The 18,067-nt window shown below is 40.1% G+C and overlaps 3 protein-coding genes across 4 annotated transcripts; 2 read left to right on the plus strand and 1 right to left on the minus strand.

The window, feature by feature from the left end:
• Positions 1 to 1,991: 1,991 nt before the first annotated feature.
• On the plus strand, positions 1,992 to 10,826 carry LOC145696637 (sodium/calcium exchanger 3-like). Of its 2 annotated transcripts, none has more exons than XM_081773708.1 (15): positions 1,992 to 2,079; positions 2,175 to 2,351; positions 2,773 to 2,850; positions 2,894 to 3,112; positions 3,537 to 3,713; positions 3,873 to 3,970; positions 4,706 to 4,863; positions 5,643 to 5,804; positions 5,854 to 5,927; positions 6,004 to 6,068; positions 6,116 to 6,193; positions 6,239 to 6,490; positions 6,810 to 7,071; positions 7,313 to 7,505; positions 10,330 to 10,826. In XM_081773708.1, exons 1-15 carry the CDS (start codon positions 2,052 to 2,054, stop codon positions 10,565 to 10,567), a joined length of 2,259 nt encoding a protein of 752 aa, XP_081629834.1. In that variant the 5' UTR covers positions 1,992 to 2,051; the 3' UTR covers positions 10,568 to 10,826. The 2 variants fall into 2 exon arrangements, with proteins under 2 accessions (XP_081629834.1, XP_081629833.1); XM_081773707.1 differs by having other exon boundaries at positions 1,993 to 2,079; positions 3,537 to 3,716.
• Positions 10,827 to 10,866: 40 nt separating this feature from the next.
• Positions 10,867 to 13,239, minus strand: LOC145697421 (long-chain-fatty-acid--CoA ligase 5-like). Its single transcript, XM_081774624.1, has 9 exons — positions 13,090 to 13,239; positions 12,741 to 13,049; positions 12,493 to 12,694; positions 11,879 to 12,449; positions 11,656 to 11,837; positions 11,468 to 11,607; positions 11,334 to 11,423; positions 11,091 to 11,291; positions 10,867 to 11,048 (listed from the first exon to the last, which is right to left on the minus strand). The coding sequence occupies exons 1-9, from the start codon at positions 13,222 to 13,224 to the stop codon at positions 10,941 to 10,943; spliced, it is 1,938 nt and encodes a 645-aa protein (XP_081630750.1). The 5' UTR covers positions 13,225 to 13,239; the 3' UTR covers positions 10,867 to 10,940.
• Positions 13,240 to 13,560: 321 nt separating this feature from the next.
• On the plus strand, positions 13,561 to 16,839 carry LOC145697423 (uncharacterized). Its single transcript, XM_081774625.1, has 5 exons — positions 13,561 to 14,074; positions 14,155 to 14,643; positions 14,688 to 15,629; positions 15,670 to 16,153; positions 16,194 to 16,839. Exons 3-5 carry the CDS (start codon positions 15,425 to 15,427, stop codon positions 16,435 to 16,437), a joined length of 933 nt encoding a protein of 310 aa, XP_081630751.1. The 5' UTR covers positions 13,561 to 14,074; positions 14,155 to 14,643; positions 14,688 to 15,424; the 3' UTR covers positions 16,438 to 16,839.
• The last annotated feature ends 1,228 nt before the right edge of the window (positions 16,840 to 18,067 follow it).

Below are 18,067 nucleotides of genomic sequence, written 5' to 3' on the forward strand. Positions count from 1 at the left end.
GTTTGAGTTTCCACTTTGGCTGAAGGTCACCGAGAAAATATCTAATGGCGAGGAAAATGAGGAGGGGATTTTGAGACACCACAATTTGAAGAGCGATAAATTCTAAAATACCAAGAGTAGCCACTCTCAATCAGCGGGGAGCAACCCTAGTTCGCGAGAGAAAGAGAGAAAGGGATCAAAGTTTCCGGGAATAACAGCTGCTGATCGGTTTGAATTCAATTATTCTGTTGGAAATTATTGATTATTGAATGATAGTTATTTACTTCAATTCTTAAAGTTTATTATTTCCTTGGCAGTAATTAAGAGTCTGCAATATCAAAATGATGATCAATCAATGCTCAATTGGAGATTTCAATTAAAACCGCCATTTTCTTTAACCGCGGTGGAATTGTTAAGCCGGGCATTGTCTCCTAGACGTCGTATTGATTGAAGGGCTTTGAGGCACAATAGACCCTGAAAAAATTCCGAGGTCCGTGAAAGTCGCTTTTGAAAACAACGACCAAATAATTTTAAAGTTTTTTGCGCTCGCTTGAGAAGATGGCATTTCAACAGGGCTTTTAAAAGTAAACCGGAATAACCTCAGAAAGGTTAGACAAGTGTCTGCGTCCCTCAAGACTACTGATAGCTGAGAATGCACTCGTTAGAATTAAAGTGATTAATTGGATTATTTTCACTGTGCTGAATTGCCCCTGTCCGTAAGTAGTCGAATCCCTCAGAGACTAAGAGATTATTAGTACAAAGCAATTTCAAAAGTAAGACGACGTTCTGTCAGAATTAGCCAATTTCGTCTAGTTTCTACAGCGGCGAAGATAATTAGCGGCCGATCTTTAAACTTAATGCCTCACAAATTGAGCATTTTCGAAAACTCACATTACTCCAAATCTTGAATCTCCCCTAGGGCGGTGGTGCACCCAATCCTCGACCGATCGAGTTCCGATAAAATTTTATAATTCCCCTTTTTGTGACCTCTTTGATTCGCCGCCATAGTGGAAACCGAACAATTTTTAAATCATTTTACGACGCTACAAGAGAGCTCTGCTGAAAGAAGCGTTAAAAAGACGAGCGTTTTTACGTATCGCTCAATAACAAATGGACAAAGCAAACGGAAGATTAAACCAACAGTAGACAGATTCCTCGAGAGAAAAAAAAGAGAAGGAGAGAACCCAGTTTAATTATTCCTTTGAAACTAAATAGTATTCCAACTTGGCAATCATTTGAAAATGATGGCTCCTCCGCTAATTTAATTATTTTTTCAATTCAGCAAATGGCAGTGGCTCTAGGTTCAGCCTGTAACTTCTCCTCATTTCAGTATTTTTCTTCTACTCTCACGGGGGCGCTCCTCGGCTCCCCTTTTTCTTTTTGGGATTCACGCTCTGTTGAGGCTGCCCATATTTAGCCAGGAGCAAGAAGCAAGAGCGAAATTGACGGACCTTTTCTTCAGAGATTGTTGCTCTTGAAATCGCGTTCGAGCTTGACGAAGTTTTTTTAAAGAAGAAATAAGAGAAATCCCAGAAGAAAAATGGATGGAAATTCGTCCGTCCTGGACGATCCAGCGGCATATCCAACATGTGCGATGGGAATGATTCTTCCTCTCGTCGACGAATCAAATATGAGCATGAGTATAAGAATACTCATGTATCTCGTAGGAATGTGTCATAATGCAGCTCTTTTCTGATGACTCATCAGTGATGAGCAACGTTAATTTACGCGCGTTCCCATGAAATAGTTTGAAAACTGGACGTCCGTAAAATGGAGCTTTACTACTTTTTGTTTTGAGCTGTTATTGAGTAGAAAGAGTTCAGAACATTAATTTTACGATCTAATAAGAACCTTTACTCGACGATTTTAAGGACAAGAGTAATGTGAATAAGTAATGGTTTATTTTAGATTATTTAAATAATTTCTCAGGCTCATCGATCGCTGCATGTCCGGATTTGACAATGCATCATCTGTTGAACATATTCTCCCTGACGAGTAGAATTTTAACTTATGACACTTGACCAGGACTCTTTTGGTTTTTTGTTGGCGTCGCTATTGTAGCAGATATTTTTATGGTCAGTATTGAAGTTATAACATCGAAAGGATAGGGTTTTATTTGTATTAATTTATACAAAAAACTATGATTGCAATTATTTCATTTAAAGCACAGCGGAGCAATAATTCAACCCGAAAATAAGAAACGCATATAACTGTCCTTGTTGATGGTCAGCCGGAAAAGCACAAAGTCCGGTTCTGGAACGCAACAGTGGCAAATCTAACCCTGATGGCAATGGGTTCTTCTATGCCCGAAATCTTCCTCAATATCATCGAAATCGTCTTTAATAAATTCGAAACTGGTGCGCTCGGTCCAGGTAAAATACAGATTTCCGAAGAGAGATAAAGAAAGAGAACATCACAAAAGGAGAAATGAAAGATGAATAAGATGGTCAACCATCAACCAAATTATCGAATTTATTAAAAGCGAGCTTTACAACATTAATGAGTCTGAAAGTTAGGATCATTTAATTCTAGCGTTGTTTATATAAAATTTAAACATTAAAAAAAAGCAGCTGTTAAATTAGAATTATGAATCACCGCAAGAGAGCTTCTTATCAGCAACAAATACCATTTGAAGCGGAACTTTCTATCGCTAGTCAATATTTACTTGACGTAAGTTTTTGCCGGAATTTTTTGACTGCTTTCCATGATTTTATTTACCCAGCGATTGCAAAATAAAGTTGTAATTTTTACCAGTCCTTTTTGATATCAAGGAAGACTAATGCAAAAACTTAGGAACCATTGTTGGATCCGCTGCCTTCAATCTTATGGTCATCATTGGAGTCTGTACCTTTGGAATCCCAGATGGAGAGAGTATGTCGATGTCAGTCCGGCTGAATTTAATTCTAAATTTAAGAGCGAAGAATCGACAGATTCTACGTTTATGGCATTACAGCATTCTTCTCAATCTTTGCCTATGTCTGGCTTTTGATTATTCTTCGATTCATCTCTCCTGGCGTTGTTGATCTTTGGGAAGCCTTAGTGACTCTGCTCATGTTTCCCCTTCTCGTCGGTGTTGCTTACTTGGCTGACAGAAACATGCTTTGTGGACAAACCAGATCTGACGATGACGATGGTATGTTCCCAGTCCGATAAATAACCCTTAAAAATCACTTACCCGCGACTCAGCAAGCGTTGCAGCGTTGATAATGAATGTAAAATTGATTTTGCGCATTTATTCAGAGCTATTGTAGTGCTTTAACCTGTAAAAATTGAGCTACAGTTGTTTTCAAGCTGCAAGTGCAAATGCTCTAGCTCTTAAGCTTCTTGGTCGAAACCCAAATCTGTCAGCTTTACTGACTGTTCCAAATTGTAAAAGCTAAACGCGGCAGTGCTAAGGAAATATAAATCTATTAGAAAACCAAACATATGCTTTCACGGTGAAAATCCCCTTTGCCGAAGCCATGGTCAGATGGCTAATTAAAACAAAAATGATTGAAGTGCTTGCAGTAGCTTTATATCTTTACTTCGTTGAGAAATATGTTAAAGGCTATTTTCAGAAGGACAGAAGCAAATCATGGAATACAATCCAGACACTCCCGAGGGTATCGAACTTCTCGGAAAGAACCGACCCAATTCAATCGCACTTGTGGACGAATTCATGAAAGATTTCGAAGGCGATCCACTCACGATCGACGAACAAGCTGCTGCTATCGCTGTTGCTTCGAAGATGCAAGGTAGTATCTGTGTCGTTCCGTCATCTCCATGTTCTTACTTCACCTACTGAAATCATATTCATATTCATAGCGTCATTAACATTGACTACAAGTAGCTATCGAAGGAAAATCTTTTACTTTGCCAATTTCAACTTTCTCAGATGGTATTTCATTATTCAGGCCCATCGCAAGGCCGATCACGAGCTTGGTACCGGGTTCAAGCCACACGAACACTCACCGCCGGCGCAAGAATTGAACCAAACAAAGCCCTCTCCAGAGTAAGCAAACGATCGCAATTTTATTAAAAAACACTAGAAATAACACGCATAGACTTGCTCTTTTAATAACCCACTCAGAATAATCAGTAGAAATATAGACAGTTTCAAATGCTTTCATAAGGCATAATGACCGGAAAGAAGCATTCTAGTGCCAGCCTTCTAAAATCAAAACATAAAACTAAAATCAACATTTCAGGACACAGTAAGTCCCTGTTCACATTCAAAGCTTCACGGTAGACCAAGAACATATATCCTCGAATATTGAACTAGATCCGTTCCGTCTGATTGTATAAATATTTAACACTTCGCTTTCATTGAATCAATGAAAACTCAGCAGTAAAAAGGTGTATCTAACCGATGCCATTAATCGCATGGCGAGTACCAACTCTGCGCATGTGTAAATGTGATTTGCGGATAAATACCAATCTTGCCGTCCTCTGCCTTCTAAAAATAATACTCAACCTGGAGGAAAATAACGCAGCAGTTAATTTTGCGCAATATCAATAGCAAATTAATTCAATTCCGTTTGCTGAAATTTTTGAAAAGAGGATGAGTGAGCCACGTCAGCTTCCATCAACTATTGATAGTGCGTCAATTTACTGCTCGGATATTTTTGAGGAAGAACCGAGTCAAAGTGGGAAATTCCACTTGACATTATTTTTGGAGCCCAACACTTTTGGAGGGAGGCGGAGCGACTGGCCGTCAATTTTTTAGTTTAATCATTAATTCACGTAGATGGCTCGTTCATTCTCCAACTTACCGACTAAGAACAACACTTCCGAATTCGCCATGTTCAACTTTGCCTGCACTTCTTCTTCGGTCATGGAGAACGCCAAACAGATCGAGCTCAAAGTCATGAGAAGCGGGAATGTTGAAATTCCAGCTAAGTGCAAGTAAGAAAATCGCTCAAATACTCAACATCGAAAATTATCGGCCGAGATCTCTCGCCGTAAACTAAACTCAACTCTTACTTTAACTTTTAAGAATTAAGTAAGTGACCTGAACAAGATTATAAATACAGTTTTTTATGGAATTTCTGGACATCAAATTTCTGGACATTTTTCGAATTTTAAGGGGTTTAATTGGGACACTTTTAAAAAGCAAAAGTATCAAATTTCTGGACATTTTTTCTCAAAAAAGATTTTCGACTCCGAAATTTATAGTCAAATTTGAGTTATGAATCATAACTTATGATTCATAACTTATGATTCATAAGTTATGAAAGGTTATTCTATTTACGAAGAAGACTTTTTCTTGTAGAATCTTAGTATTTTAAGCAAAATTCGCTGCTTCATCGCACTTTATTATTGTTTTTAATCAATTTTTTGAAAAAAAAAACGTTTAATTTTCCTCCGTGAAAAATTTTAAGCAATTGTGGTGGGACATTTTTTTCAAGGTTATGTATCAAATTTCTGGACATTTTTGTGAAAAGTGTGCGACAAAATATGTCCAGAAATTCCATAATTAACTGTACAGTATGCGTGTATTTTGTAGTTAATCACTTTGCAAAGGGTCTAAATTAACTCGCAAATTGACTTGAATTTGCTCAGAGAATATGTCTTTCTTGTTGTATATTTCTATATGGGCCAAATTATTTGGAAACTCTGAAATTCAGATTATCTGAATTATAAACCAGATGTTCTTGGAATCAAATCATTTATTTAAATTCTAGCTATGAAACGATCGACGGCACAGCGACGAAGGGAGAAGACTACGTTGAAAATAAGGGAGTTCTTGAATTCGGCCCAAGAGAGACGCAAAAATCTATAACTGTGGAAATTATTGATGACGACCAATGGGAGCCTGATGAGACCTTCTTTGTCAAACTTTTCCTGTTCGTAGTCCGACAAACTGAGTGTTTGGGCGATTAAATAATTATTCAGGGGCAACGCAGCAGATCCACGAGTCAAGCTTGGTGACAGATCCATTAACCAAGTCACAATCATCAATGATGATGGTAAGATCAAACGATGACTAGCAACATTGAATATCACTTTTTGATACTCTTCCTTGTTTTCACAATAATTTTAAAGATCCTGGAACCTTCCAATTCAAAGAACCAGCATTCATGTGTAAAGAATCCCAAGGTGTCCTCAAGGTATCCTCAAAATCAAACAACGAGTGTCTACTAATATTCTATTCTAGCTTCCAGTGTGCCGAACTAATGGTGCTGATGGTACTGTATCTGTTGAATGGCAATGTAAAGGCATCACCGCAACACATGTATTCTTGGCTGAACGTATTTTGGTACCCAACTGTTCTTTTTAGGGAAGCGACTTCAAGGAAGACCGCGGTACACTCGTTTTTAACCATGGAGAGACTCAGAACGACATCGAGATCACCATCATCCAAACGCCAGACAAAGAGCCCGACGAGACCTTCAAAGTATCCATCGTCAATGTTTCCAAGGGCGCTCAAATGGGTCACACGAGAGAAACGGTTGTCACAATTATCGGTGATGAAGAATATAAAAACTTGGTGAAGAGAGTTGCTGCTCAAACTCACGTTGCACTGTCGAAGGTAAGTTTGCCCACAAGTCTCACTAGCCAAGTTTTCGGCTACATTTATATAGGATCAATAATTCTTTCTGACCCGTCCTTTTTTGCGGCCAGTTATTAAAATGCGGTATTCCTCGTATATTCGTCGTTGGCAAGAGTTCGAACTCGGAGCTCGTTATTTTTGTCCAGAAGTTAATATACCGTTGTCTGGTTGAGCAGAAGTTGCTATACTCCTGAATAAATGAGCAAGACATGTGGTACATGTCGATAGGCCATCACGTTACCTATACTCGTTAAATAATTGAAGGCCGGCCATATTAATTACTCATTTTGTTCTCTAGATGGAAATTGGCGGCGAATCCTGGTACGAGCAGTTCGTTCAAGCAATGAATGTCAATGGGGGCGATATCGAAAACGCCACAGGCTTTGATTACTTCATGCATCTCATTACCTTCGGCTTCAAGACGATCTTTGCCATCATTCCTCCTGCAAACATGGGCGGCGGTTTTCCTTGCTTCTTTGGCAGTCTTATTATGATTGGTTTAATGACAACGATTATTTCGGATTTCGCGAATATTTTCGGTTGTCTTGTTGGCCTTAAACGCAGGGATTCTAATTCAAACACTTGAATATTTAAACGACTCTAAAAAGAGGTGGTAGATTCAAGAGGAATCTTCAACTTCGAGGAACATGATTATTTAGACGGACTACGTGGACATATTGTTTGCTATTTCAGCATTAACGAATATGCCAGAAGTTACAGTACTTTCGGATGTTCTAAATCCTCATACGACCATCAATATTAAAGATCTCGTGAATATCTGAATTGAATCCCCTATTCAAGCCGCCGTTAATTCTATCACCCTGGTTGCCCTCGGCACGTCCCTTCCAGATCTTTTTGCTTCCAAAATCGCTGCTACCAACGAGCCCAACGCCGATGATTCCGTTGGAAACGTGACTGGCTCGAATTCTGTCAATGTATTCCTTGGTCTTGGTTTGCCCTGGACGATGGCCGCTATTTACCATGCAAGCCAAGGGTATGTCCTTGCACTTCCACGTTTTATTAAAATATTAGTAGCGCTTAGGGAAGTTTCAGAATTCTGTGACATGGCAAAAAATTTTTTTTTGATTTTTCAAGTGGATTTTGTTAAGTGATAAAAAAGAAGCATTTTGATATAGATTTCATCGAATTTGAGTCAGTAAAATGAAAGTTATTGCTCATTTAGTGTCTAAAAATAGCAAAACTTTGCGCGCAGTTTCTGACTCATCCGTGCATGGAATTTCAAATTTCTTTGGATAAATAAAACACTCCAGGCCTGAAATTCATGTGTTTTTAATTTTTGTTTTTGATTAGGGAATCGCCGGTAAAATGCATGTTTATTTGATGGTGTCTGGTGATTAAAAATCGGCTGAAATTTGAGACGAAAACAGGAACGCGCAGCGACAAAACGGCCTCGAAATCAGGCGCTTAAAATAAGGCTCATCCCATTTTCGAAATGGAAATTTCGGAAAGGAAAGGGCAGCGACTAAACGGGGTCGAAATACGGCACCGCAAAATAAGTTTGGCCCATTTTCATCATGAATATGATCTTGAGTCATATCATCCATGTCTCCCCAATTTCGCCTTTTCCAAAAATGAAAAATCGGTCAATCCTAGGAGTTATCAAGTGTTAGACCCACCATTCGACTCGTCTCAACGCGCTGAACAAAACTGCGCTATCAGTTTTTCAACCTCTTCTTTTACAAATATAGAATCAGACCTTCCACGTCGACGAAAATCTCAATCAAGTTCTTGCCATCTGCCGAGCTCTGATCTCGCCCGATGAAAACTTTTGATAAAATAATGAAAACCAAAAATGGTTCGGCGCTACAATAGAGGATGCACCATATATGGTGTTCTTGGCGGGTACTCCAGCCCCGTTCCTTGACTTTTAATTTTAAGGGGCTTGACGGCCCTTCGGGCCGTTTCAGCCCCGTTCCTTGACTTTTAATTTTAAGGGGCTTGACGGCCCTTCGGGCCGTTTCAGCCCCATTCCTTGACTTTTAATTTTAAGGGGCTTGACGGCCCTTCGGGCCGTTTCAGCCCCATTCCTTGACTTTTAATTTTAAGGGGCTTGACGGCCCTTCGGGCCGTTTCAGCCCCATTCCTTGACTTTTAATTTTAAGGGGCTTTTAAGGGGCACCGAAGGGCCGTCAAGCCCCTTAAAATTAAAAGTCAAGGAACGGGGCTGAAACGGCCCGAAGGGCCGTCAAGCCCCTTAAAATTAAAAGTCAAGGAACGGGGCTGAAACGGCCCGAAGGGCCGTCAAGCCCCTTAAAATTAAAAGTCAAGGAACGGGGCTGAAACGGCCCGAAGGGCCGTCAAGCCCCTTAAAATTAAAAATCAAGGAACGGGGCTGAAACGGCCCGAAGGGCCGTCAAGCCCCTTAAAATTAAAAGTCAAGGAACGGGGCTGAAACGGCCCGAAGGGCCGTCAAGCCCTTAAAATTAAAAGTCAAGGAACGGGGCTGAAACGGCCCGAAGGGCCGTCAAGCCCCTTAAAATTAAAAGTCAAGGAATGGGGCTGAAACGGCCCGAAGGGCCGTCAAGCCCTTAAAATTAAAAGTCAAGGAATGGGGCTGAAACGGCCCGAAGGGCCGTCAAGCCCTTAAAATTAAAAGTCAAGGAATGGGGCTGAAACGGCCCGAAGGGCCGTCAAGCCCTTAAAATTAAAAGTCAAGGAACGGGGCTGAAACGGCCCGAAGGGCCGTCAAGCCCTTAAAATTAAAAGTCAAGGAATGGGGCTGAAACGGCCCGAAGGGCCGTCAAGCCCTTAAAATTAAAAGTCAAGGAATGGGGCTGAAACGGCCCGAAGGGCCGTCAAGCCCCTTAAAATTAAAAGTCAAGGAACGGGGCTGAAACGGCCCGAAGGGCCGTCAAGCCCCTTAAAATTAAAAGTCAAGGAACGGGGCTGGAGTACCCGCCAAGAACACCATATATGGTGCATCCTCTATTGTAGCGCCGAACCATTTTTGGTTTTCATTATTTTATCAAAAGTTTTCATCGGGCGAGATCAGAGCTCGGCAGATGGCAAGAACTTGATTGAGATTTTCGTCGACGTGGAAGGTCTGATTCTATATTTGTAAAAGAAGAGGTTGAAAAACTGATAGCGCAGTTTTGTTCAGCGCGTTGAGACGAGTCGAATGGTGGGTCTAACACTTGATAACTCCTAGGATTGACCGATTTTTCATTTTTTGGAAAAGGCGAAATTGGGGAGACATGGATGATATGACTCAAGATCATATTCATGATGAAAATGGGCCAAACTTATTTTGCGGTGCCGTATTTCGACCCCGTTTAGTCGCTGCCCTTTCCTTTCCGAAATTTCCATTTCGAAAATGGGATGAGCCTTATTTTAAGCGCCTGATTTCGAGGCCGTTTTGTCGCTGCGCGTTCCTGTTTTCGTCTCAAATTTCAGCCGATTTTTAATCACCAGACACCATCAAATAAACATGCATTTTACCGGCGATTCCCTAATCAAAAACAAAAATTAAAAAAAACACATGAATTTCAGGCCTGGAGTGTTTTATTTATCCAAAGAAATTTGAAATTCCATGCACGGATGAGTCAGAAACTGCGCGCAAAGTTTTGCTATTTTTAGACACTAAATGAGCAATAACTTTCATTTTACTGACTCAAATTCGATGAAATCTATATCAAAATGCTTCTTTTTTATCACTTAACAAAATCCACTTGAAAAATCAAAAAAAAATTTTTTGCCATGTCACAGAATTCTGAAACTTCCCTTAGTAAAACGTGCTTCTTGAGAGCTCATCAAAGTAGATTGGGAGAAACAAAAAAGAATAAAATCATTAATTTTAGATCTGTCTTCCAAGTTCCCGCTGGTAGTTTGGCCTTTTCCGTCACAGTTTTCTCGATCTGTGCCGTCACAACCATTGGATTCCTTTTCGCAAGGCGGACACTGTCTTATTTCGGCAATGCCGAGTTAGGAGGCCCCAATAAACAGAAATGGGCATCCGGCATCTTCCTGATCACGCTGTGGCTATTCTACGTTCTGATGTCCACTCTCCAAGCCTACGATTTCATTCCTGGGTTCTAGAATACTTAAATTCACGAATCTTAAAATAATCAGTAAACAGTTTAAATCAGCATTTATGAGCGCTGTGATATCATGGCGAATTATTTTTTCTATAAATTTGGTATCGTTTTTGATACCCTTAGATCTTGCATTCAAGTTCACATGACTGTTTTTGTAGATAAATACTGCCTTACCTCGAACAGAAGCTTCTATTTTCCTTGAAATAAAACACGCATTCATTCAAAACAAATCTGACAAAAAAATAAACTTGTTCAAACGAACAAAATATAATCTTTTGTAGTTCTTCTTTGAGGTTGATATCATATCTTTGATATGTATTGGATTATACAGTTTTCATAATACAGAAATTGAAGGTCAAAAAATAAATATCAATCTATGATCCGTTCAATTCTTTGTAGAGTGAGTCGATAACTTCTTGGTAATGTTTCTGAATCGCTGGGCGTTTTGCTTTTTGAGTTGGCGTTAGGAGACCGTTTTCGATCTAAAGCACAATTGAATGTTTGAGAGAGGACAATTCTCCTACTGAAAAAGGTTCGGTCTCCAAGAAGCACGCCTTCGGAATTTCATGACCCTTGACTCCGTCTTTTCGTGCATAATCATTAAGCGCGCCGAGAAATTGAGCGGCCGTGTCGATATCGGCACACGCATCCTTGAAGCTTCGTCCTTTTCCATATTGCTTCATGAAGGACTCTTCATTTGGAACGATGATTGCCACGTTCATCGCCTAGAATTTATTAGGCGGTTGATTTGATCCTAGTAAATTTACCTGGAGGGAGGATCCCGAGAGGAACATTTGCATGATTTGCGTATGCTTCCCGTAGATGCCCTCGATTTTCTCCGGCGCGATATATTCGCCCTTAAAATTTGATTAACACGTCAGACTTGATGAGTGTAATCTACCTGAGCAGTTTTATAGATGTGCTTCTTCCTGTCAATAATTTTGATGGTCCCGTTCTCCAACCAGGTGCCAATATCGCCCGTGTGCAACCAGCCATCTTCATCGATAGTCTCAGCAGTCTTGCCAGGATCGTTGTAATAGCCTGATTGAATTATCGATGAGACACTTGACAGTGGTGAAGAGAAATTACCTTGCATGACGTTGTCGCCACGGAAGCAGATTTCTCCTTTTCCATCGCGCGCATAATAATCCATGTCGGGCACGTCAACAAGTTTAAGTTCGTTCCAAGGCTGGGGCACTCCAACGCTGCCGTCTTCCTTTTGATAATTGGTGAAGGATGTCCCAGTGCCGCAGCCAACATTTTCAGTTTGACTATGAAAAGCTTATTATCGATCAAAGTGGCAATATCTTACCCGTAGGCTTCGACAATGTAGCAGCCAAAAACCTCCTTTATAAATCCTTTAACTTTTGGATCCAAAGGAGCTGCGCCGCAGACCCAAGTGTGAACTCTTCCTCCAAGATTTTTCCTTGCTTTTCCTAGCGGAAGCCAATTCCACATGGTAAAACTCTCGACGTTTCCTTTATCAAGATGTTTTCGTTTCGCTTTTGTCGCTCTGTTGAACATGAAATTCTTTGCTCTGCTGTCTTCCATCTGATTTTGTATTTTTTCGTAGATTCTGTTCATCACTCTTGGGACTGATCCAAACACCGTTGGCCTAACATTTTTTATCTCCTGCATCATAGTCTTGATGTTGCCAGTGCCAAAGTACCAGGAGCCGCCAGCAAGCATCATAGTACAGTGGACGCCGCGTTCGAAAATGTGAGCCATCGGCAAATAGCTGAACCACACATCGCTTGTTTTCCAAGGCTCTTTGACCGAGAAGATTGTAATGCCACAGCAGACGGTGCAGATGTTCTTGTGAGTCAAGACGACGCCTTTCGGATCGCCAGTCGTGCCGGATGTATAATTGATCGTAGCAATGTCTGAATAGTGAAAATAAATGAATGCCCCTTTTTATCATTTTACCTGAAGAAGTCGGCGGAACATTATCAAACGAGCTGTCTTTTCCGATGGCAATGAAATCATCGAAACTTATGATTTTATAATTGGAAGACTTGACCTTCTTGAATTTTTGAAACACAACGATTGTTTGAAGATGAGCAGGCTTGATTTTGAGAATGAGGTCAAGTTTCTTTTGATTTTGAACGAAGCAGATTGGAGCTTCAATCTGAAGAAACAGTATAAACAATCTCGTAAAGAAGTTTTTTACTTACGTGCTCAAGAATGTATTTGACTGCTTGTTCGCCAAAAGTATCGTAAAGCGAAACATTGCATATATTTTGATAGTATCCTCCAATGATTACTGCGTCGTATTCGTAGCAATTCGACGAGTAGATCGCAATTTTGCTTTCTCCACTGATAAGTCCGTGCTTTTTCAGTGAATTCGCCAGGTATTGAGATGTTGCAGCGAACTCGCCATAAGTACGGGTCGTGTAATCTGTCAAATCTGGCGTCGGAGTGCCACAAATGATAGCATTATCACCGGCGGTTTCTCTTCCTCGTTGGAAGCACTCAAGAATCGTCTGAATAACTGTAAAGAAAGTTCTGAGTGATACGCTTTACCTGTGGAAAATCAGCTGGCAGAGTCCAAAGTCCTTTCTTCTCGCAGAGAATATTGTGTCTTGCGAAGGTTTCAGAATCTGCTTCATAACTTTGTGGCGCGTCAACGTAGTCTAATTTCTTGTTTCTGCTTTCCATCTTTGCTTGAGCTTGATTTTTTCAAAACTGAAGGGAGAACTGTAATACATAAATATACAAGCATCTTGTTCTAGAAAAAGAGATATTTTTCCTGGAAAACGGGCTAATGAAATAAAAACACAACACTCCTGCCGTGTCGCTCAAACTGGGGCCCAAGTTTTAGTACTCATGAGAACTTGATCATATCATTCAATAGCCAATTTTATGAAATCAAACCGGCAATTTCAATAAATCAAGAGAAACAGAAGACAGATAAGCTTGTCAAAAAACTATGATTCGGCCAGTTCTACGCGTTTCAAATACCCCGCGGCGATATTTCTCATTCTTCTCCCTTTTTTCACTTTGCATTTTGTAGTACTCGCACTTTGTCTTATGTCGGGTAAAGAATTCAAATGGAAAGCCCGGCAATTTTTCTCATGCTCTTAGCTTCATCCTTCGTTTTATATATTCTTTTTCAAGATGAATTGTCTTCAAATGAGCTCGTCGTAGAGAAAATACCGGAGATTCTGCAGAGACAATGGTCAAAACAAACCTTGATAGCTTTTCTTCACATTGGAAAGACTGGTGGGACGTCTATCGATGCTACGGTAGAACCAATCGTCCGATTTCTTTCAAAGGCGCCTTACAGAAGAGGCTACCTCGGACGCATTCACTTTGACTGGTCTTACTTGAAGAAGGCATTCTATGGTTATGATGTCGATGTGATTACAATGCTCCGTCACCCTGTCGACCGGGCCATCTCACAGTACTACTTTCACAAAAGTCTTCCTCGACAACAGACTGATTACGATTTCTTAAATTCGACTGTGGAATCGTTTTTTAGCAATTGGACAATGATGATGGATCACAGGCGACGGATGTCACGTTTTTCGTGCCTTCGCGAATATGAAAATTTTTGATTGATAAAAGAAAGATTTACATCCTTCTCAGAACAATTTGGCAAGACGGTCAGGGCGCTGTAGCCTGGTTTACAGGTACTCAGGGACGGATTTAAATAATAGCTTGTTGCGCACTCAAACGTCATTTGTACCAAAAACAAAAATTACAAACCTAGTCATTCAAAATCCTCCAGACTGGCCACGTTGTTCATCACTCCGCAGATATACTAAAAGATAACCACCCATCTTTATGGGCTATTGAACGAGATAAGAGAGAGTTGATGCTGTTGAATTCTACCTGGGCATGTCATTTGGCTGCGGACAGGCTGGAAGAGACTCTTTGGTTTGGAATCCTAGAGAAACTTGACGAATCAATGGAACAGCTTTCTCGAGCGCTAGGATGGGGAAAGATAAAGATGGCACACAAGAGGCCAACAGTTCACAAAGGTGGAGCATCGGAACAACTCAAGAAAAGGATAGCTGTCTTGATGCCGATGGACATTTGGCTTTATGATTATGCTCTGGATTTATTTAATGCCAGGTAACTCCTTCTCAAGTTTGAGTTATTTGACACTCTTCTGAAAGGAAAAATGACTTGATGCAGCCAAAAAGACCTCCATTACCGCAAACAGGGCCAGACTATTTGCATTCTCAAAGTTATTCTTTTTGCCGAAGATTCACTATTTATTGCTGTATGAATATTCACGACACGGAAATATTCAAATGAATGGAAAAGAATATCTTCCGTGAATTTTTGAAAAATTCGTGAATATCTCAAATATTCGCGAATGCTGCGCGCTCTGATTGGTCAAGCTCCGAGCCGGCGGCCGAATTAAATCGGGCCCTCAGGCTCACAGCTCGCGGCCGCCACCAAAACTGAAGCCCCGTCCCCGTCCGCTCAAAATTTTGTGAATATGCACGAGAATAGGCTAAAATGAATAGGCACGCATTTCTTTTTCGAAAAAGAATATTCAAAGGCAATTTCGTGAATTTTTTCAAGAATGCAAATAGTCTGGCCCTGACCGCAAATCCGCTGTAGAGCAACGAGTAAAATATTTGCGTGCGACTTGGGAACTGGATTTCCGACGAAGGTTCTTAAAGGAAAGCCGACAAAGAAGTATTTGGAGAAATTCCAGAAAATTGTAGATACAAATAGTACAGATGCATGAATGTATATTGCCAGCATGATTCTTCACTAAAAACTCAATCAGCCAATAAATGCTTTAGAATATTTTCCGCTTATATTTTAAAGTTCGCGCTTCGGGGATTGACCGGTTGATAACATCACCGAAAATTCATTCCTGAATATTTCTTCAAAAATTATGCATCGAGCAAGTTTGTGTTTTCTTGTTTGTCAAGTATTGTTCATTTTAATTGCTTATAATATTATTATTTCAAATCGAGGAAAAAGAAAACAAACTAATATTTACATCGGCATTTTCGCCACATTCGACAATTTTGAACGAAGAGAAGCTCAGCGGGAAACTTGGCTGCTATCATCAAAATTTAAGCACAAGTTTTTAATAGGTAACTGAAATTAGAAATAAAACAGAGATTTAAAATATAGATAACTGGACGCCTGAGTGGGCGCTAGAAAATAAAAAATATGGCGATATCATCAGTCTTAACTCAAGCTTCACTGGATACGCTTATGGCTTTGGGGATAAGCTTTACCGCTGGTTCAGATATGCAAAGGAGAATTTCCCGGAAGGAACGATCGTTGGAAAAAGCGACGATGATTTTTACGCATGCTCGAATCTATACGAAGTGGTCCTTGAAAACATTCACCCGCGCATGTACTTTGGTTGGTGGCATTTTCTTGAAGAAGCGGGAGAGTTGAAAATGCCGAGCAAAAGAATAAGAGTTGACAGCCAGTTTGTTCTCATTGGGTGGGATCTACTTTTGATAGTCCTAAATAAGCCATACTGCCATCCGTCAATCGACGGAGAAACCTGTAACATAACAAATCCAGATGTTCGATACGATACAAATAGCGGTGGTTCTGCTTTGGGAACCTGGTTGGGCCATATCGGCGATATTCACGGAATTCAGTAAGAGAACTCTTCAAAAACACACTGCTAAACGCTTTAGAATGAATAAACGAATGGCACACACGAAGGCATACGAAAGTAAAGCTATTTTTAATGAGTACAAAGATCCGACAACAAAACCATACTGCGGAGAAATGGTTTCATACCACAAAGCGACACCTGAGCTACAACGATATCTCGAATGCTTCGACCAAGATATCGCCGCTTCAAAAATATTCTGTTTAAAAGCTAAAAATCTGACGGCTTATGATCTGATAAAAAGCCCTAAGAAGGGCAAAAATTGATCCTTCTATCTTGTCTTTAGTTTCGAGTCGACTGTCTGCTAGGATAAATTCCGACGTCATAATTTAGTTTTTTAACCGGGTATACATCTTATTAGGAAAATCAGCATATAAACAGCTTTTTCTCCGCATTTGTCTATTTCTCTTCATTTGCAGAGTATGTCCGGCAATATCAGCATCGCCCATGAAAATTATACCGAAAACTTTTTTCTACAGAATATTACTTTGACTGATTACCTCACAGAGCGTGAAATAAGAGCGTTTAAAAATCGTTGGAATGCCAAGAATATTTGCAACAAGCATATAGAAAGATACCACGAAAGTGTATCAAAGGGAGCTAGAAGTAAATCACACTGCCCTCCACTTCACCATAAACTCAGCTGCCTTCAAGCTGATTCGGACTATCGTTACGGAGATGTTGTCAGGTAACTCTTGAGAGTGATTTTTTAATAAATCGAAAAAGACAAGTTTGGGATGAATCGCAAGATCTGTGCATGTGGTTCTGTTGTGGAACAAAAGAAAGCTGCTGTACGAACCATGAACCTATCCCGAATCAATCCGGGCACAGATACAATTGGTTTGAGCTTTCCAGTATCGAATGCACGAAAACTATTCCCGTATCTTGCGACTCCAAGCTGATGTTAAAAAACTATACAGAAATCATAGAAGAAGAAATCCTTCCTGAAGAGAGTCTTCAGTCCGATGCAATTAAAAAACACTTGACAATAGCTTATATTGGCTTCGCTTCTTCTATGGTCGCCTTGGTCCCTGCCTTCATTATTTTTATTGTCATGGTTCAGTTAACTATACTTCTATAAAAATATACAAAACAGAACCATACCAAGCTGTGAAGTCTTTAAGACACCTGATCAATTTTATACACTGCAATCTTATGATTTCGTTCATAATTCGCAGCGCTTTTTTCATCCCAGGAATAGTTATTATCGATAAATTATGATCGAGGCGATACGTTTTTTGACGCTTTGAGTAACTGTCGCTCAGCCTTCGATTCCGCTGATGAAACAAGAACTCACCTCATTGAAAACCTAAGAATAATTTCTAATGGAACAAAAGATTTCCGCAACGTTGATGCTCAAGAACTACCTGGTCAGGTCCATGGTTAAGAATATTTTAAGTTCTGCGAAATCAAAGAGACTGAAAAATTCTGACCATCGGAAGATCTTGGTAAAAGAAAACTCAAACTACGAGCTCGTGGAAATCGGGAATTTTGTGTCGAGATGTCGAGTTTTATGGAAATGATTTCTTAGAAAACCTGACATTGCAAGTCCTTTCAAAGGTTTTGAAATCACAGAAGATTGTTTTTCTTTTCGCGAGGATGTCGAATCACTTCTGGCTTCTAAATGAGGGTCTCTTTCTTTTAGAGCGGCTTGTTTTGAATGTTTTTGAGCCCTCAAACTCAGGTAGATTTTGAACCAATTCTTCGTTTATGAACATTTTCAGGAATATTGAGGCGATGGCAAACTTACGCTATAATTGGCTGGGTTGTTCCCTTCGTTTATATTTCCTCGTGCATTTGGGTTTTAGCAAAAGATAACGGTCAAAATAATAATTAATTTAAATCATAAATGTTTTGGTTTAGACGCAGCATGCTGGGATGACCTCTACGACGATC

Source organism: Oikopleura dioica, chromosome 2 (assembly GCF_907165135.1).
Source record: "Oikopleura dioica chromosome 2, OKI2018_I68_1.0, whole genome shotgun sequence".
In the NCBI taxonomy this organism is placed as follows: domain Eukaryota; kingdom Metazoa; phylum Chordata; class Appendicularia; order Copelata; family Oikopleuridae; genus Oikopleura; species Oikopleura dioica.